The 21,915-nt window shown below is 38.1% G+C and overlaps 1 protein-coding gene across 2 annotated transcripts in view; it reads right to left on the bottom strand.

Moving 5' to 3' along the window:
* The window catches only part of fam193a (family with sequence similarity 193 member A), a 30,215-nt gene extending 11,096 nt beyond the window's left edge, over nt 1–19,119 (bottom strand). For both annotated transcript variants that reach the window (XM_088908742.1, XM_088908756.1), the window contains exons 1-13: nt 18,712–19,119; nt 11,096–11,161; nt 9,288–9,533; nt 8,551–8,720; nt 7,893–8,060; nt 7,199–7,427; nt 6,608–6,732; nt 5,040–5,187; nt 4,077–4,151; nt 3,702–3,779; nt 3,295–3,410; nt 1,716–1,958; nt 971–1,124 (exon numbers count right to left, since the gene is read on the bottom strand). In XM_088908742.1, coding sequence (XP_088764868.1) covers nt 971–1,124; nt 1,716–1,958; nt 3,295–3,410; nt 3,702–3,779; nt 4,077–4,151; nt 5,040–5,187; nt 6,608–6,732; nt 7,199–7,427; nt 7,893–8,060; nt 8,551–8,720; nt 9,288–9,533; nt 11,096–11,161; nt 18,712–18,927 — 2,034 coding nt within the window. In that variant the 5' untranslated portion in view covers nt 18,928–19,119. The remainder of the gene's footprint in view (nt 1–970; nt 1,125–1,715; nt 1,959–3,294; nt 3,411–3,701; nt 3,780–4,076; nt 4,152–5,039; nt 5,188–6,607; nt 6,733–7,198; nt 7,428–7,892; nt 8,061–8,550; nt 8,721–9,287; nt 9,534–11,095; nt 11,162–18,711) is intronic.
* Between the last annotated feature and the right edge of the window lie 2,796 nt (nt 19,120–21,915).

Below are 21,915 nucleotides of genomic sequence, written 5' to 3'. Positions count from 1 at the left end.
ACAGTTCGCTCCCCACACACCAGCTATCAGTGGGAAGGAGAGCAGAGTGATGAAGTTATGAATCTCCATAGATGGAGGTTTTTAGGAGGCCATGATAGGAAAACACCAGGGGTAAATTTGGCCAGGACACTGGGGTTAAAACCCCTATTCTTTTTGAGACACGCGCTGGGATTTTTAATGACCCTGGAGAGTCAGGACCTCGGTTTTATGCCCCATCCAAAGGATGGCACCTTTCCGACAGTAAAGTGTATCCATTGGGGGTTTAGGACTGCTGGATGAGCGCCCCCTACTGGTTCACTAACATCTCTTCCAACAGTAACCTTTTTTCGAGGTCTCCCATCCAGGTTCTGGCCAGGCTCACACCTGCCTCGCTTCAGTGGGTTGCCAGCTGTGAGACGCAGGGTGATACAGGGTGATATTCTGCTAAATCAGAATGTCAGTCTGGGTATGACTGAAAATGTACAAAAACAACTCAAACCCCGAGAGAAGGAAAACTTTTTTAAAGCATGATTTTTTCCTCAAATGTTGTTTTTTTAATGAACACAAAATGATAACTACTTCTAATCCATTAAAGTATACTATAAAGAGATAACCTTTCAAGTCTTAATATGGAACTCTTTAAAGGATTATAGTCATCAACAAGCATGAATAATCACTTAAGAAGCCTGTATATTTTTTTGATAAGCAGAGTTTTAAAAACATTGTCAATAATAAGAGGTTAAATGCATAACGTATGCATAAAATGAATCCTTGTTCTTTGGAGTAAAAGTTATCTGAACAAATTTATGTACCAAATTAGAAAATGGAATAACTCGGATACATAGGATCCAAGCTATTAAAGCTACTTTCATCATAGATAAAATCTTTCACTTTTTGTTAAAAGAAAAAAAAACATTTTACTTTGACAAAAATTGACATCTTGCATAATGCACTTTCTACAAAAACGTATAAATGATTACAAGAGTCACACCTCATCTTTTAACGCCATATTTTCTCCTCCTCCATTCAGCTGACCATGAGTTCCATTCATGCTGGCTGCTACCTCTGCGTCATCATAGCTACCCAATGGGTAAATATCGGCAAACTTAGCAGATAGGGGAGGTACTTCATCATCATCACTGCCACTAGGAAAAAAACAAATTCTTCAACATTCTGTCTGCACTAGAAAACTGGCAGGACAAATCATTAAGATGACCCTATTATTAAGGACACATACATAGAAAAAGTCATGGGATTTTTAATGGGTTATTTCTGCAAGATTAGTATAGGTTGTCAAAATAACAAATGTGAAACACAAAGCAATCAACCCTGATTAAAAGGTTCTAGGTGTTCTAAGGATTGTTTCACAACACTTGCAAGACTAGCTTCATTACTGAAGACTGTAGGTTTATGGTGGTGTTATTTTGATTTCTGATCCAATTAAGCACACAACTGTCCAAACTGTTGGTTGTTCTTATCAGTGGCAAATACTAAAAACTAAGAAAGTGAGATTTTGCACAACATCATATCATATTAAAAATCATATTACAAAATCAATACAATTCTTCCTTCAGTGTGATAGAAATGCCTCTATGGCATCATGAAAACTAATATTATTTAAAAGTCTCTCCTTGAGCTCAGACTTCATGTTTGTTCCAGGATGGAGCTCTTGCAGGTGTCAAAAGGTTTCAGCGATCAGGGGTGCTTTGCAAAACAGGGCTTTGGAAGTGACTTACAAGGTGGAAGCAGGACCACTGTCAGTGAGGATGAGTCTGGGGTGCTGCTGGATTGTGATGGGGGAGCTGGGTCCTGAGCCGGAGCTTGCAGAAGACATGCTGGGTGGATGGACTTCAGAGAGATAGTCAGGAGCAGACTCCACTTGCATTGGCGACTTGGTCACATGAAGATCATCAGCGATGGGAGAATCCATAATGCCACAGGTCAGAATGTGCGAAAGGCTACAGTCATCACATGTACACCTATGGATGGGAAAGAGACAGCTTTAATATTTTTAATCTACCCTGATAAGTAAATAGTTATAATAGAAAATGCTTCCTTAGACTATTGCCATCAAATTGTCAATTACAAAACCTTATTTGATACAATAATTATATAAAACACTCAAATTTAACTAATCTTTAATGCTACTTTCCTTAATTATATACTAAGCACCTGCATATACTATTAACAACCATTCAGACGCATAACTCGGTTTTTAGAACCCTTTGCACTGGAATGTGAAAACCAAAACCAGCTTCTTGATGGTACTTATCATATACAGATTTAGATTTTTTCTGTTGCAGTAAATTCACATTTGAAAAGAAACAAAAATAATTTAGAAATTACCATATGCACTCTTTTTCAAACAATATAACCAATGTAAGAATTAATATCAAATTTGGATGTGGTTCCTTGGATAGTGGCTAGGTTAGATTTGTACAACCCACAGATCTTTGGGATCTAGGTTAAAGATAGATTAGTACGCAGTGTTAAAGTAATTATGTTAGAAACGCTAAGGCAGCCATTGTTGAGAATCTAAATTAAAAGTAATCAACAGTTTACTACTAAATGCATGTTTTGAATTTGAGGGTATATGATATAATAGCATTTCATGATTCAAGATTGAGGCAATCTTTTTCCTTCTTTAAGAATGTTCCAAACTGACAATGTTTTTCTATATATATATAACACTTCCATGTACTTTCTTTCACTGAATCCGTGTAGGGACCTTAACACTGTACCATCAACACTAACAAATCAGCTGGCAAAAATTTGACAAGATCAAATGTGCATGGTGACAGATGTTTTGTTGTTCTGTGCTCCTCCAGGCTTTTACACAGAGTATGAATGTTTTACCAGGTGTGAACATCACACCTGGTTTTACAGAAAATGTTGTTTGAGCCTTTCGTAACGAAATAATTACTGTGCCCTTTGTTTTAAACAGAAATAACAGCCCATTTTAATGACAAGTTCACCCAAGAGATACCAGTTTAACTGATCCTTCAGTTTTCATTTAAAGCCCTTCTGTGGTTATTTTGGTTGGTGACAGAAAGGAACAATGACTGGTTAAGAACTATACAGCTGAGCATGCATGTACACACATACACATACGTGTCCACATACAGAGTTCATTGGAAAAAAAGCAGCTACAACAGAAATGTCATTTACCATTCCAGTTCAATAAAAACACCCCCCCAATTAATGTGGCACTGCCTTAGAGAGTGCTGTGGAAACTATGTAAAAATGGTCAGAGCTTTTACATTTTCAAAACATTTTTACTGAGAAACACTAACACATCCAATCAATTGTACTTACCTTCGCCGATAATTACAGTTGGGACAATCTGGTATACTCAGCCTAGATGAAAGCATGTGTCTCATTGTATCTGTAAAATTATTGTCTCCTGTAAGGGATTTCTTACTGTTTGTTAGCTGTAAAAACATAAACTGGTATTAATATCACGCATATACAAAAAATGAAAAATATTGAGCAGAACAGCTTGATGCAATGTAAGTTTTAAAACCTCAGTATTGTGCCCTAATTTATTTTTAGCATTTTTCAAAAATCATTGAAAGACTATATATTGTATAGAATTTTCAATTAAAATTCCTGTCCTTTGTTCAAGACATGCCACTTCTTCTGTACTAATGGCAACATGTACAATAAAATATATGGGTTAAATAGGAAATATTGTTTTGAAAAAGTCATTATACTGTCTTTACCTGTTCTTCAATAAATCTTCTTTGCTTAAAGAACTCCCAATCTTCTTTCAGCATGCGCTGCTTTGTTTTTAATGACATCTGTAAAAACCATCCAGAAGATGAATTTAATTTCATACAAAAGGTCCTTTCAATTACAACTTATTGACTTTCAGAACATGCCATGGTAACCGAGAATTTGTTGACATTACTTTTTTTCTACCAGCTTCAAAAACATCTTAAAAAAAAAAGATGTGGATTTTAGACACTGTATGATGATGCAGTATTGGGCGGATAGGATGACATGACATCTATGTAGAGCTTTATACATACAAAATGACTTACGTTATAAAATTCACTTTAAAACACTTTTGTAGTTAAGAGTAAAAGAGTACTTACATTTTTGCTAATTAGTGACTTATGTGGATCTGTCCTCTGATTTGTATGGTTCTGCCCTTCCACTTTAAATAGCAACTGTCAAAATGACAAAACATTTGAATACAGTATTAGATTGTTAAATGTATTTCAGGATGAATGAATTCACAAAGTTAGTCAATTACCACATCTCAATTACCACAGCTAAGAAACTGAATGAATTAATTCAATGCAAGATACCAGGCCCTGGACATAAAAGCAACATCACACACAGACAAAAGATAATTGAAGACTTAGTAGAAAAAGCTGTTTATGTCCAAAAAAGGTTGCAGTTGTCTAGATCAAGTTACCCAGTTGAGGTACTGAAAGTGACAGTGACTTTTCACAAAAAAAAGGGTGGATGAGACCCTCAGATTACCCAGCTACCAGCAACCAAATGAACTAGATGGCTCCTCACTTTAATAGCCCTTCAAGCATTCATAAGTGGTTAAAAAAAAAACAATTACATTACTTTAAATTCGATTAAGAAAGTTTGGAAATCAACTATTTTAGATTCTCCATATCTTGCGGTCTTTACCACAACAGACCAGATACACCTACAAAAGGATTAGGATTTTTCACACCATGAGCTCCGCAGGGCTTACGGGAGAGTTAGCATCAACCCAAGGCGTGAAGCTGCTCTCCCTGGCAACGCGGCAAGCTCACACGTGACCAGCACCTCTCTGCAGTGTGGAAAGCCAAGGTTGCCTCGTAAGACTCGAGCTCAGTTCATCCTGCCACTTGAGAAACCTAATCAGTTCTTTAATGACAAAACCCAGGCTTGAGCTGGCAGAGTATGAATTGTCAGTCTGCACTGCAAATAACCAACTGCCAGTGGAGCCAATTAGGGATGTCCCACCACTGCAGAATCCTTAGAATTAAGTTCTGAGAACGACAATCTAAATTGTACTGCATTTCAACTGAGCAACGTATATACATTCGTTTTACCTGTTCATCTACATAATCATCTATCCGTTTTTCACATTCAAGCCACTCAACAGCAACTACATTCATTTCCTGGTCAAGATGGTGGTAGCTCTGAAGCAGGGTGCTATACATATCTTCACTGTAGGAATCATGTGAAGCTGTCCCACACCTAGGAATTTAAACAACATTAAAGTATATCAAAGTTCAGCCAAGTTTGAAATGTTTTCTGATTCTTTGAAAATAAAAAAACAAAAGTCACAAAAGCTGTAAAAACATTCCACATCTTAAAACAAAAATGTTTCCTGCACAATAATGGATTTAATCTCTATCCACTGAATGTTTACTAAAGATAATTATAATTTGTAAAAAATAACAGACTCTGTGTACAAACGTAACACTAAAGATGCTTTATGGGAGGATTACAGGTGAAGAACCATCTCAAAGATTTTCCATGATGATTAAAGATCTTGTCCTGTCTCAAAATGAACAGCCTTTCCACAGTGACAACAGCTGGTGATAATAAAATAGCAAGGAGTAATGCAGAGAGACCAACATTGCTGTTCTCCACCAGCAACCAGCGGCAAAGTCCTAAATTTGGGAAATCTTGTGGTTAGCGCAGGAAATACACTCAGGGATCTTTGGCTGAATTGACACACATTTCAAAACTTTCTAAGGGAAATTCATTCAGAATACAAGGATATGTTTTACCACAGCGACACAAAAGAATGTGCTCAAATAAATGAGGCATGATACAGAAATGGGCTCAAATGCTTTTCTGCATTGCAGAATGAAATTTACAAAGATATTTTTGGAGCCAGGAAAGTGCAAAACATCCCTGAACTATCAGATCAGGTACAGATGTGGGATAATGTGGTTCTGACAAGACTTAACGACTCGATCAACCTCAGTTTAAAGTTGCAAGGTAAAGAAAGGCTCGTCTTTTTCATCTTAACTCACACATAGAAGTCTTTCAGGCAAAACTGAGGCTCTTCCAATGAAACAAGGACAAGGAAAAAAGCAATCTCACTTTCTATCTTTTAAAGAAGTAAATCGTGATCAGAAAGTCTGTGCTCCATTCCCTTGTGACCATATGGTAAAAGTTCTTGCTGACTAAAAATGTTGAGGCTGGGTTTTCCAATGTCAAGTTACACACAAAATCTGCTTAATTGCCAATGTGGATAATATATCTGCCTCTCTTCAGTTGTAACTTACTGAACTGCAGTATAATTCAAACTGCGGAGAAGAAATCAGTCAAGCTGTAATCCCTGCTATCCAGTGATGAGTTCAAAAATGCACAACTCAGATGAATGTGTACAGTTAGTGTACAAAACACTTGCAAATGACCACTTGCATGTCACCAATGGATGACAATATCACACTTTGAACCCAAGTTACTGATGGCTAAGAAAAAAGCTCAGAGCTCTAGCTAACCTGGTAAGTGTAACTTATATCCAACTTCATACTTTTTTTGATGAGGTATTTTTTTATTCTTTTCTCTATCTAAATTTAACATACAATGATAATATGAATTGTAAACTTAACATAGAATGATAATATAAACGTCTTTTCTGTATGAATGCCCACCTTACCTTAACTGTGCAACGAGGTTGGGTAAATTGTTGTGCAGAAGGGGTTCCGAAAAAACAAGATTTTCAAAAAGGTGCTTGTTGTGTAGCTCCCATGTCACTTGGAATTTCTTTAAATGCTCATTTTCCTACAAGAAATGTATCCATTATGTATATTCAATGCATCGCAGTCATACAAGATATATCATTTAAAATTCTAAGAAACGCCTGAGAAACACTGGTGAGGTTCTGACCTTATGAACTTTTACCATGTGGGATAAGTGTAATACTGTAAACTGCCACTTGCAATTGCAAATTATTCTTATTCTAGACCCAAGGAACACATTTTAGTTAACTCACACAAGAAGAACCTAAAGCTACAAACAACCCAAAAAAGTGATATAGTAATTAAAATCTCACACTTTACAACAGACAACAAATTTGTCTGCCTTAGTTATACAACACAAGCCCTATCATTTTACCAATCCCCACACTACCCCCTTTAGTTCTACTGTTAAATCAGAAACTGTGCTGCTCTGCTGCAGCTTGTATACAGAAATGTTGCATGCATGCCACTTCCTGCACCACAAACATGCCACCTGAAGGCTGACTTACCAGTGTGAGCAGGAAGGTGCTGATTGTGCGTGCAGCTTGACAGAGGGCACTGTACTCCTCCAGGAGCAGGGAGATGAACTGATGTGCTTGTGGGGGGCCTTGCACTGCTGATGCCATCTTAGAGCCTACAGACAGATGCTTCAGTAGACGAACCTTCATTTCTAGCACGTACTCCCTAGCTTGCTGCTCTAACCGCTGATAGAGCTGGTAGGGGTCTTTTTCACAAAGTCTGAAAACCCAACAAAGCAGAACAATGCATCACATAAGATATGCAGCAACAACAACATCTATTTTTTGTAACATGGAAGCAAAACATTTAAAGGAGCATCAGACTGTTACAAAAGTACACAATGTACTTTATTGGAAGGTTATTGCTGAAATCCACAAGAGGCTGCAGTCTTCAGCCAGTGAGGAACACTTTCACTAAACAAAATCCTAGAATTTGTATCATGATACATTTATTCACTAGCAAACAAGCATATCTCCCGACATATACTTTGCCCTCCTTTCACTGAGAAACTACCACATATAATTACTGTTTTACAAGACATAAATGTCTGATATTGTGTCACGGCCACAGGATCTTCCACTCTCTCTTAAAATCGAGAAACAAGAATGTTGCCAGAGAACAATGGTTAAATGCTTGAAATATTGGCTAAATAAATGTTATGGATATTTTGAAATGACACAGTACCTATCTACTAGTTCTTTCATTCCTTCCTTGTCTCGATCCAGGGGCTGGTCGTGGTCGTCTGCCAGTGGTGTTCCGGTCTGTCGATAGATACACCTCACCATGTAGCGGATTTCAGACCAGTAATTCTGAAGCTGCTGAGACTCTCTTTCAGACTCTGCCGAAATTTCCCTGGAAAGCATAGTTATAAGATTTTACAGCTCTCACAATCAGCTGTTAGTGTAACTATTCTGATTAATGATTTGTTGTCTTACAAGCTTAAATTTAAGTAATTTTTTATTTGGTGTACAACAATGTCCACATTTGTATTTCCTCAACTTCAGGACCCTAAATTAAAGCAAATGTGTATCTCTATCTTTCATACTGCAGTGGAATAACTTACCAAGTCTTAAATTAGTTAAAATCAGTTGAAAAAAACATCATTTGTTTCACATCACAATAAACCATAAACCAGGAAAAGATCAATTTAATTTGAACAATATGAACAGCACTTAATAATTAAATAATACTGTTAGAAAATTAAATGTTACAGAACATCTAAATGCTGATGCTCAGAAGAAAAAAAACGATTACCAAAAACTGATGCAATACAGTGATGAAGGGGGTTATCAGATTTAATACTGGCTTAAGGTGGGCCGATACAGAAGCAGTAGGACTCTACCTTCGCTCATTACAAGCCTCACAGCTACACACTGTATCTGTGGCCGCAGGAGTGCTGAGGTCTGGAGTTGGTGGTGTCTGTGCTCCAATAGCTTGTCTTCCTCCTCCGCCCCCAGGCTCCTGCAGCGACCCATTGTTCCCAGCAGGCATGTGCAATAAGAAGTCCTGGTTCTGTTATACAACATAAAAAAAACATTGCGTTTGCATATTTGTCAAGATGTTCGAACTTCCTGGCCATGACATTTCAACTTATCTGCATAAAAGGTCTAATACAAAATTAAAAAGTGTAATTAAAAATTCATTTATTTCTTTGCCTAGTGTACTACAAAAACTAGGAACTAGCCTCAATTACATAATTTTATCAAGCATAGCGTAAAAGTCTCAAATTAATTTGTTCAAGAATTCAAGTAGGAGCAACAGAGAAGCAACAGACCCATTTATAAGCTCCAATTTATGAGTGATATGAAATTGTGCTATTACAGGATGAGAACATAGTTTGGTTTGTGTGACAAAAAAGACTGGGACCACTGAACTGTGGCTATTAACAGAAAGGACAACTTTCCGTAAGGGGTCTCCCATCTAAAATTGACACATGAGACAAAGCTTGTTCAGCTTCCGAGATGTGAAAAGCTCAGTCTCTGAATCCGAATGCCTGAGCCTATTTCTACCATATGTTATATGAAATCTTAACTGATTTCCAGGGTGATAGAACTCCGACTGATTCATTAATTGACTTACCACAAGTGACTGCTCCAAGGCAGCATGCCGTTCTTCTTTTTCCACTGTGCGCCGGCAATCTGGGCAGACCCACAGAGGTAACTGAAGCATGCTGTTGGTTTTTGGAGATGTGGAAAGTGCTGTTTTGCTAGAACTGGAAACCCCTGTTTCCAAAAGTGAATTATCTTTACGTTCATTTCTGCACAGGAGACATCGTTCCCCTGTTGTGTATGGTGCCCTCTGACCCAAGCCAAAGGTAAAAGGGGTCTACAAAAGAAAGGAGAACAAGCATATTCTTACAGACAGAACTTTGATTAATGTTATGACAACGTCATGTTCAAAACTATCTAACTTTTATTATGATGATGGTAAGGACTATTTTTAGAAATGTTAAAAGCCTTCCAGAGATACAAGAAAGTCGACTAATAATAAGGGTGCTTACAATACATGATGCAAATAGCACACGCCTAACAGCACAGCAGTGATCTGGTGTCTACCACCATACTGGAAATGCTGGTTCGGTGGGGGGGGGAGGAAGAGTGCCCTTATAACTTACAGCAGCAACCTGCTTTTATGGTAAATACTACTCAGTAGGGTCTCGAAAACTGCAAACCTGCAAATTTAACGTTTTCAAATTTACTTATTCGTGATTCGGTATGGCTGGAAGAAGAGTGGAGTGGGATGAAACCCAGCTGTTAGCCGCAACTTTCAAATCAGTGGAGCAACAGATAAGGGTTGTGAAAAGATTCTTGCTAGTTAGGGAGCCTCTCCCTGCCCCGTCCACCAGCATCTCAGCATTGTTTTAATAGCGTAACAAATCTCTGTATCGCCTGCGCGGGGAATAATAGGGTGAAGACAACTTCACAGGCTCACTGACAGTTTTATTGCCCGTTTCATTACAGTGGGGCGTCATGATCACAGAGGCAGAGAGAGAAAGTGCCGGCTGGACATGGAGGAGGGATTCATGCTGTTGATTTTAAGTGATTACTATAAGCCTGTGATTACTGTTTGTTTTAGTTGATCGATGTAATTTAAATTCACCTAATGTCAAAGCATTAGGATCTCTGCACCAAACCTTCACGAAGGTCAAGACTCTACTGCACTGTGATGTTAATAACGCATTTCTGGAAAGTATTCGTGAACTGTCCCAAACCTGTATTCAAGCTGTTAGCCAAACACAATAATTTCATATATCAGGTTAAATTAAAATCAGGATAACTTCATAAGTTAAAGGGGAGCTGCAGTCTCAGTTTCTCAGACAGATTATTAAGTCTCGGTAACTATATAAGTGCATTGACTTTATAGAAAAAAATTACAAATTTTAAATGTGATGCTGCCCTTCCTGCTCACTAGTCAGTGTTTTGAATAATGTAATGGGATATACAAGCATATAAATACAGGTTGTGCAGCAGACATTTCACCACAGAAATGTTCCTTCATCTTCATGCAGAGTTAACAAGTAGTATTTACTGCCTCAAAATCTAAAGCAATATTTCTAATATATTAAAAGAGACGTATTCACAAGCCTGCTTGTTTACAATGTCATAGGGCTGCAGATGTCGCTGCAAATTTTGTTGCCTTGTTCTGAATCGAAGAACAAGGTGCTGTGCTGTACCTGCAAACTTTGTCTATTTTGTGATGTAAACTGGAGGTTTTACAAGTTACTGTCTCCATTTTACTGTTACTGTGGTTTGAAATGCACTCAGTGCCGATTCTTTCTAACCCCGAAATATGAAAGTAGCATTGCAGTACCCCTTTAAGAATGCGGTAGATGAGAATGATTACATGTCAATAGCAGCGATGAAGAAAACATAATAAAAAGAAATTACCTGCAAGACTCCTGCAAACTCAGGATTCACCAGCCCTTCTGTGAACTGGGTACCATTTAAAGATACCTGAAACACAAAAAGTAGCAGCTTTGTCAATCTAACTTTTTTTACTTGTATAATTAACAGTATTTCAATAACTGTTCAACCGAACATCACTTGTGAAGATGCAAACATAAGAACATGTAGAACACTACATATTACTGCTGCATTTTCTTTAGGACTTCTGCCAAAGCATCCCAGCCCCACGCGTCTAATGTGAGCCACTCATGCCTGGTGACAGTCAGGGCAATCCAAGGCCAGAAGCACAGGGTGCAAGTGGAACTGCAGCCTGGATGGGACAGCGGTCCATCACTGAGTCTATCATACAGACAATTCAGAGATACCTGGCTAGCACATCTTTGGGAGGCAGTACGAAACTGAAGCCACTAAGAAAACCCATGCTAGAACATGTCAGGACACCAGGGATACAGGACAGCACAGGACAGCATCCCCCTTCTTGAAACGACTGAAAATCAACCTCTGATTGGTGACATTGTAGACAGTATCTGAGGTCCAATTCTACATGCAGTCTTTGGATTATCCAGCTGAAACCTTCCATTTCACAAAATTGTCTCTTTTTCAAGCTTATTTAATTATAATTATAGAATTATTTAACACAATTCAAACACTCTTACCGGAACAAAAAATCTCAATGAATTGTAAATTTAATGCTAACTTGGTTAGATGCTTTTCAGGTTTTATTAATGTAGATGTTCAACATGTAAAAGTGAGAAAACGATTATCTGAAGTTCATTTCACTTCTGTTGTATCCCCTTTATTGTACATTTCCTATGAGCAAACAGAAATCTTAACTTTGCTGATGTTGTGAGATAATTTATCTAAAGGCCAATAGAGGCATTTTTTTTTTAAAGGAAGCTGGTTTTTACGGGAAGGTTCTTTATAGTGGACAGAACTATTTTATCACTTTTCTACAACTAATACTGAAAGGGTCTTAACATAGTCTTATCTGTTGGTTTGCAACATCAGTAATACAAATTGGAATGGGCTGGGGGGAAAATAGTGAACATGAGTAGTAAAATCACTGAAGTAAATCAGATCCACTGTGAAACTGCACTTCTTCCAATCTGAAAGATGCCTCCGCCTTCCAGGATACGATGGAAATGTCAACCCGAAATACTTTTCCCCCTGCAGTTTCACTTTGTTGGTGATATTTGTTTTAGCTGTATTGGACTCTGCCGCAAAACACATTTAGTCTAGGGAAAAATAACGCCTGAATTAATTTTAAGACTAAAGCAATGAAGCAAATGCCAGTGTTATTTCCTCATGTTACGTGTTTATTTCTGCCAAGCCACCCATTTATTCTTAGCAAAGGGAAAAACAGAGAGGCCTGCCCGTAATCTCTGGGACATCCTAACCATACTGCCATACTGTGATTTTCTACTATCACTGTCCTGTTGATGCACATGACCCACTTGCTATTTAATGCAACCTTAGAGAATTACAACGTCTAAAGTTGAAAATGAATCTTTCAGAGCTACTTTAATATAGATTTATACAACCACACAAATATTTTTCTCATTTTTATTTGTATTTGCTATATGAGATTGATGGAGGGCAAGGAACAACATTTCCGGAAAAATTAACTACTGAATGTCTATTGTAGAAACAGGATCTTATACTGATCACAGGCTACAAATCTGATTTTGATCCCAATCTAGTTCTGAGTGTGAAGCACTTTACTAAACAAATGAGCGCTCACACTGAGCTCGGATCTGGATGATGAACAACTTGCAGTTGCCTTTTCAAAGATTTTGACGTTTTTCTAAAACAAATGTAACTACATCACGGAACTGACCTTACAAATGTGGAATAAAGTAGGGCATTCATTTAGGCACATAACATTTAAACAAACTAAGAAGAGGTCTAGGAACACTGTTCTATATTACGGACATGACAAATTAACTCCATGTCTTTCCTTGTGTGTTGCTACTTAAGAAATTTCAGCCACACAATCAATTTTAGTAACACAATAAGTTCAATTTTTCAGTGTTGCCAATGATATGGAGCACATCCATTTCAACACTCCTAAAAGCATTTCAAGTTGACTTCATCTTGTGGGAAAAGATTAATTACAGTGATGCCACCTACATGTAGCCCAATTACCAACACCTTGTCAGGAAAAATAACTTTCCTTCTGACACTTGGCTAGATATATATATTTTTTTACCAAGACAGACGTGTTGCTAAGCAACGTCAAACTAGATATACTGAGGATAACTTACAACTCTCAACACAATGCGTTTGCCACACCAGATATTTCGGAAAAAGGAAAAGGAAGAAGGCTAAAACATTCAAAGGTTTGTCATCCGATAAATGGGATCTGATAAATTGATGTCAGATGTGCAAATTCATATCAAGAGAGGTTCATCACTTATACTTACATTGATTACTTTAACTTAGGTTGGGGTGGGCAGTGGTGGTCCTGCTAAATGACTATTTTTACATTGGTAATAGCAATCATATTGACTTACAGTAGCAATGACAGCTTTTCTGTCATTGTTATGTCCAAAGAAACGATTAGAAGAACACATTTAGAAACAGATTCACAAAGTAAAAATGGCATCAGAAAAGAAACTGTATCTCGAGTCAAGGAGATGTGCTGGCATGGCTGAGACCTCAAAATCACCACTATAAAGGCGTGACTTTGTAAATGTTGTAAGTGAAGTTCAATTTAATGTGAATACCGTAAAGCTGAGGACTGCTTGTGCAGGTAACAGGTGTTTTAAATCTTCATCTTCAGTTTTTCAGTTGTATTCATTATTTAAATAGGATTTTAGCATTCAGGGTTTATTTTTTGTATTAAATAATTAGCTAATGTTGCTCAAAAGCATGGTCCCAGTTTTACTACATTACCTAGAAGACCATTTCATGACAACCTTAGGTTTTTCGAGACTTCATTTAAATGCAGGTCAAGCAGGTCATACATACTATACGTTATCAAAATACTAGGCACAACCATTATAGTATATTAAATGTAAAATAAACTTTGAAAATGCAAAACAGTACAACTTAATATCTCCCTATCTAATAAATCTAAATTTCTCAGTCACTGCATCTTTACTAAATGCCAGTTAGCAAAGCTTGTTTCATACACTCTGAATACACAATGCTTTTTAGCATTATTATCTGGAATTAGTTTAAAAATCAATTGATTATTTTAGACTACGTAAAAATCTATTCTGAAACAAAAATTTAGGAAAATGTTGTTTAAAGACAGGCAGAAATAGTGAACAATACTAGACTTTGGGAATGAGTTGTACGTTTGTAACCTGTGAATTATAATTAATTATAATTTCATTTTTGTTTAGAAATTTTGCATTAAGTACTGTTTGAGAATTTATTACTTTTGTAAACTGAGGGATGAGTACATGTATATCAATTGCAGTAATGTTAGGTATACATGCTCTTCACCCATCAGTTATCAACATCACCTGTAATCTCTTCTTTAGGGACTGGTTACAATTAACACAGCGCCTGTGGGAAGCAGCTCAGGTCTTGTTTCAAAATAAGCCGAGTTTACTAACTGAGAAACAGAAACAGCAAAAGACCAGGTTGCATGAAAAAACAATGAAAAGGAGGAATGCTATTTTTTACTATTAAATATATTAAAACAGCAAAGAACTACAACTACAACTGTTATTCTTTGCCAATTTCAATCTGTGCAAATCAAGCATGTTGACTTCCCATTCGTGTCTACAAAGTCATATACATTTTTCCACTTCTTTTGAATCAAACAAAAAAACATTATTCTTTCAAGGCCCTTACTGCCATGTCCAACATTTTTCCTTCTTATATCATAAAACACTATTGTGTTTATTGGTCAGTAAAGCGAGTGGTGATTCAGCCACTGATCTTGCTCCAGAATCAGCAGGGGGAGATTGCAGGAAGTGTGGGTACAGGTCTTAAGGTGTCAATTTTTTCCGCTGTTCTCATGCAAAGACACGCCCCCTGTCAAACGAGATGTGTGACTACATCAGACAGATGCACCACTATGTAAGATCGATACAGCAGTATTGCCAAGTGTGCCTGCTTTGTGTGAGGGCTATGCAGGTTCCGACTTGGTGCATGGCGAATACCATACAAGTTCTCTGACCAAAACTGCCACACAGGGCAAACAAATGGGCTTTTAGAGCCAGATTCTGCCCCTGGGCTGTTAATGTATTTGTGACAGACTTGATATTTCCATATTTGATAAACGATAAGGCTCGACACTCAAGACTGAAACAAGACTCAAGCATCAGGGGGCACTAGCAGCATCACTGCTTGAAGGAATAGCCTTGGCTTCCAGATGAGTTCTTACTTAATTTCTATCCATATACTGTTCATGATCTGTACTTCAAAGATTCCTGCAATAATTTGCCTGCCAACCATCGGGTTATCAGCTTCCTGGTGAAATGCAGCCCGTTTCTGCTTCTGTTCAAAGATCATTTGATTAAATAACACCAACCTTCATAGGTATCATTAGAGTGACAACAGTTAACATATTCATTAATAAGCTTCAGCTTAACCCACAGTAGGTACTATTGTACGAGAAACAATACAACAAAGCAAAACTGGATTCCACTACAAACCATAATAGCCACCCAGTTGCTTTTTTTTAAACTTGTCATCATTTGTTCTCAACCACAAACTTCCCCTGAACAGATATTCTGCCATTTAAATCCAAACCTGGTAGGTATCATTTCTAGAAAAATACAATATAACAGAGTTTGACGTGATTGCATTTTCTTATAATCAATCTCCCCATGGGATGATTAACCTATAAATGTAGTAACTGTTAAAGCTGTGCTTACTGTATAGTCTTTGTTAAATGCATGTAATACTCTTACATATATTAAGTGTATTAAAGGAAATATCTATACAGTGTGTTGAACTATCACCCTATTACAGTAGAATAATGCACAAATCTTTTGCAATCTGTGTAATCCTTGCATTTATAATACTGCTAAAAAAAACCTTTATCCTTTCATGCTATATTATGAATTGTATGTGGAGATGCTCTTGAGAAAGGAGAACAGTCCACAGAGACAAAGCCAGATTATTGCTACATTCATACATCGTAGCAAAAAGATTTTCTTCCTGTTTCATCGTTAACATTCTTGCAGTGTAGGAATTTTCATTAGGCTTAAATTATTAAATGACTTAAAGCCCGTTTTTTTAACTAATTTTCTTAACGTAGCATCTTCCATCTATTTTTGCTTTATGGTAAGATCTGTTGAGACCTTGAAATCTGCTGCAAGTAGTGGCTATGAAGTGCTAAGTATCTGAGGTTTTTTTTTACTTATTTTCCTCTTGTGTTTCTATTTTCATTTTTATTTTTGGGCACTTCTCGTTTCGCAATGTTCTGTTTATGTTAAACCGCATAACTTTTTTTCTTCCACTTTTCTTCAGACTAGTACGTAAGAATGGGCACAAATGAGAGAAGGCCATTTGGTCCGTCCAACCTGTTTGGATAGTACCACTAATTGATCCAAGCGCTCCAAGCAGCTGTTTCTGTATTGATTTCTTTACAATATCTGTGCATTCAACAACACAGTTTGTTCCACTTTGCCTAGTACTCAAGCTTAAACAACAGTTATATTCAATTCCTTTATCGGGAGCTGCAGAAACCTAGCATTCACACTTACTCTACTCTCTAGCATGCCTCCAATTTCTAAAAGAAACAGAAAATTGATTCCCAAGCCTGCTGACTTGATAATGTTTTTCACTTAGTGAGGCCTAATCGTGAGAACTGCCTTCCCAAAGAACGGGCAATCTTCACTCCAAGTGACAACCGTTTCATGCTTAGGTAAGAAAACAAATGTCAAAAGTCCAAGAAAACTGACCATCATCATGCACATGTACATTATTTTAACCAGCTTGCTGATGGTGCCCTTTCTGTATTCTGCTGAACTACTTTGCATTTTGGAGTAATCCATACAGTCACTTAAGGGCTGGATACATATTTTGATAAAAGAATAACTAAGACCTCTGGAGTACTAAGAAATCTGAATAACTATGAACTTTAATGTTTCTAAACCTGGCCTGTAAAGTATACTATAGTTTGGCTCTGTAAAATATAATACATGAGCATTTCGTATTTTCAGAAAATACACAGTTCAGCCTCACACATAACCTCAATGCAAGTAAATTATTTTAAATAATGTATTTAATTTCATATGGCAGCATCATTAGGACAATCTATTTTGAGTGCACATTAAACACGTACCTCAGTAAGTGAAAACACAAGTTTGGAATTCAAAACTGCTCGGGTTCTGTACATTTACATGCGTCTCAGAATCTAACCTCCTGATACTTAGAATGTGCAGTACTCCGATATTATTGGAAAAATATTTTCTATAAAAGTTATACTGGTGGCAATTCCTGGTAGTAAAGGATTAAAGGATCAACATTCCACTTTGAAACTACTGTGTAACACCCCTTAACAATCTTTAAAAGACCTGAGGAACCGAAAACGAAGATAGTCTATTTTTTGGGCTTAATTTGAAATACTCAATAAATCGACAATTTAAGTCTTCAGGGTCAAACTAGTTGGTTTATCAGTTGCACGTGTTCATAAGCATGCTCTGACAAAGTTGCTACGTATTTCACACCTTCAATGACTGGAAACGTGTCCAGAAAAATCAAATCCATTTTCAGGAAGTGTTCATGCCGTTTTAAAAACACACAAGACAGGGCTGCTGAAACTAAAGGTTAAAGATTAGAGATAACTGAATGAAACTGTGTAGCAAACTAAAGGGGCTCCGGGTATCCTAGCTCTCCTCTGACTTTCTGAATGTCTTCATTTTATATCACTCGAGATGGGATGAGACGTTGACATTTGAAGGAAGCAGCAAAACATGACACTTTACTTAACACTTTCCCCTCTGCTTTGATGCAACTGTCAAGAAAGTCAATTTTTTCTTTAAACACCCTTGACACCTGGTCGAGATAAGGCAATTTCCTTCTTGAAGGCATCAATAACGCTGCACGTCATACAAACAGATGCGTGATGGCAGTAAGGTCGGTCTGTTTGGTGGAGTTAAGAATTTTTCATACCGGCGACTTTTTTTTTTTACAGAAAGCACTTCTCTGCTGCTGGTTGCCTTTTTGATTCAAACATCAGAGATTTCAGCCACTGGGCACGTTTTAAACCGAACTTTTTTTTTTTTTTTAGGCTGCTGCTCCGCTTGAAAGTTGAAGAGCAGGGGACAGCTCAACAAGTAAAAGCCCTGAGCTGTCACGAAACACAAACACACCGTGATCACAAGAGTCAACTTCTCAAGTTTATGGCTTATAATATCAAGGTTAACCCAGGCAGCCTCCTGCATCTTACCTTGCGATTTAGCAAGAATAACAAACCCGCCTGCCTCGCCCTCTGCAGAATGCTACGAGCAGTCCGTCTACGGGGGTTAAATTCCCCGGGGTAGTACCCCCAGCCCTGCAATTTTACACCGCTGATCCGTCTGTAAACAAAACTCTCAATCTCTGCAGGCCTCAAAAGGTGTAGCAATCCAGCCCGTCTCTACACCGTGCGCGCTATCAACCCGTCGTCACACCGCGGCTAACAACCTCACCTCCCCGTTCAGGCCAGCGCTGTCACCCCCAGGACCCCCGGTTGTCAGCAAGCCCATCGCCGCCGCTTGGGCTCCCGCTGCCTGTGGACTCCGGGCCGCGGCAGAAGCCCCGGCCTTTCCACTGCTGCTGCTAACAACACCACTGCAACTACCGCTGCCACCGCCCCGCTTGCTCTTCCTGCGTTTCGCTCCCCGTTTTGCGTCGGTGGGGCTCATTTTCGTTCCCCTTCCCTCTGAAGTCACAGGCAGTCTGCCGTCTGTCGAAACGCTGCCCGCTCGGTAGATTTCTGGCTCACACCTTCACCTCGAAAGGCTGTTATAAGGAATCCAAAATATCCAGTCACTCTGTTCCTCCACAGAGCTAAGAGACTTCAGGTTCCAACATGGCCGGCCCAACAGGAATGGGATGCTAGGGCTCACGTCCCCGCGCAACTGCGTCGTTTGCGTCATCTGCCCACCCTCGGGCTTTATGGGAAATGTTGTTTTATCGGCCCCATTCTGCCCGCCGGGTCCCGTTGTTTTCCAGGTCGTCACGAAACTACAGCGCCCCAAGATGCATTTCGTTATTGACATTACCCGATGGGTGTTCGAACTTGATGGTTGTAGTCTTTGGAGTTTTTTTTTTTATTATTTCAGTTTTAGGGAAATTGTAACAGGCAGTAAAATAAACTACAGGTTTTAGGACCAGAATGTAGACGCATACAACAATATACGTTTAGCTAGTTTCCTCCTGTATGCTGTCAAGGGTTATATAGAATTCAAATAATTTCAACTTTTCAAATTTATGTAGCTGGTAGTACGCACTCTAGTGGTGAAAGTCTAGGAATATTTTGTGGGTTGTACCTTTAACAGTTTCACACACTTGAACTCGTCATGCAAGGGACAAATGTTAAGTTTCTTGAATGACTGAAGCGCCAGTGGCAAAAAAAAAAACTATTTGTGCGAACGTTATTACCTGGAAGCAAAAGCGCAAAACAGTGCATAAAAAAACTACAGAAATGTTTCTCGTTGATCCGTGACTTGTTCATAACAAAACGCCATTTGCCTTTTTAATTATTTTCATTATGCGCTAAAATTGATTCAGAAATTCAAACAATGCTAAAAGGAAAATAATTTGTCATTCTGGCTTCTCATGAACTTTTTACCGTCAGGTCAAAATTATGGTAAATTGTTTTCTGCTGCTGTGTCATCCCACCCGAAGTCACGGAGTTTCAAAGTTGTTGTCTTTTTCAATGTTGTAATTTGATTAAGTGGCTTCCAGTCCAGGTCTATAGTTATATCTCTCAGTCCCTTTTTGATCGCAGTGTTTCTAGAATAGACTCCGAGATGCAACGACCCTCACCAAGACAAACGCATTTCCGATAATGGTATAGATCGATCAGCGGATATCGTTTCCGGTATTTGCTCATTGTGCTTTGCTATTTGACATGCAGCCAGAAAAAGAAGAATGCTTGCTAATCGCGTTAATTACAGTCTCGAAAATGAATCCATCTTAATTCATTCTAATCCGTCTTTTGGAGGAAAGATGCCCTCAATACAATCCTAACGTGAATAGAAAATGAACAAGCTAAACAATTATAAGAGATGAGCCAAAAAGCTCCCCCTTTTGAAAATGATCTGCATAGTATATTATGTTTTACGATTTCTGAAGCATAATACGCTATACAGAGCATTCTGCGGTGCCAATATAAACTCCTTTTCTGAGGATTTTGAGTTTTAGGTTTAAAAGCGCATGTTTTAGCTAAAATAAGAAAAGGAAGCTGATTTAATTTTTAGATACTACGAGGAAACAATACAAATGGAAATATAAAATCAGGATATAGTTACTTGTGTAGAATTCTAACTATATGTAATTAATGTTTAATGTCAAATTATACAATTCAGGATACTGTGTGCAAGTTTGGTCATTACATTACATCCAGTGGAAAGAGACCAGGCACAGTACATACCCAGCCGTAAAGGAAAGTCTCACTCTGACAGGCTTAAAGTACTGAACGTTTTCAGTCTTGAACAGAGAAGACTGCCAAGGGATCTGGCCTATGTATTTTAAATCCTCGAAGGCACTGACCAAGTCAACCCAAAGAGCTCCTTCAAAATCGGCAGTGAAACACAAACTAGAGGACACAGATGAAGTTACTGGGAAGTGCATTTAAAACTCAGAACAAGGTGGCGTCCTGCACAGGCATCACACGAGTGAGTCAAACCTCCACATACATTTGATGTGTTTTTACTCCATGGATGCATGATTTAATTTCATTTATATGTAGATTGTCTAATGAAATTGGAAGGACGCTTTAACAGAGATCTTGTGATTCCGTATTGATTTTCACCTCTAACACAGGAAAAAGACGACTCTTCTGAAAAAAGAGATTTGACCTAATACCTGATCTGGCCACTGCTAATACAAAGACAAAGAGCTATCAACAGAGATAGAAATGATGATCACATAAAGCCATACTTGCCTCTAGAATACATAACCTCACAACAGAAGAGTCTTCTCAGCCTTCAGGACTATTTTTTCTCTTTAATGTATGACACACACCCAAACCAGCATTTGATTATTTTCATTTAAAGGTTGTCTTTTTTTAGTATAATGAGTGTGCTTTGTGAGCCATCTGCTGGTCAACTGTTGTATTGCAGCTCCAGGAAGTACAGTGCCGTATTGTTAATAGTGAACCTAACAGTGCAGAGTCAGAGGCGCACGTTTTGTTACTCTAATTTTTCTGCTGGCGAACGGTTAATCTAATCATTAAGCAGTGGAAAACGCCGAGATAAATAAGGATGTACCTCCAAGCTGAGCAGCAGGGCAAGGAGGAAACTGGTTAGAAATGCCACTATGAGGTTAGCAACTACTTTTAAAGAGTTATGGAGTTCAGTGGCTCAGATGGGAGAAAACAGTATTCAGATCACTTCACAGAGGGGGCTTGTATGAAATAAAAAAACCCCATCTCAAATCAGACATAGGGTTTGCAACAAAACACCTTTGTGATACTGACAAAAAGTTTTGTATCCTGACAGGACAAAATTGGAAAATTTAGGTTTAAATGCAGCCTAAATATGGTCTAAATCAAATTAGGTTTTACATCAGATGCAAACCTACTGTAACATGGTGCAGCACTCACCCACCCCTTCTGTCCAGCATTATGGTTACAGTATTATGTTATAGTTCTGTTTTCTCATCATCAGCGATTAGAGACCTTGTTA

The sequence above is a fragment of the Atractosteus spatula genome, chromosome 1, assembly GCF_055471065.1.
Source record: "Atractosteus spatula isolate fAtrSpa1 chromosome 1, fAtrSpa1.hap1, whole genome shotgun sequence".
Taxonomy (NCBI): Eukaryota; Metazoa; Chordata; class Actinopteri; order Semionotiformes; family Lepisosteidae; genus Atractosteus; species Atractosteus spatula.
This window is presented reverse-complemented; position numbering and strand designations above follow the sequence as displayed.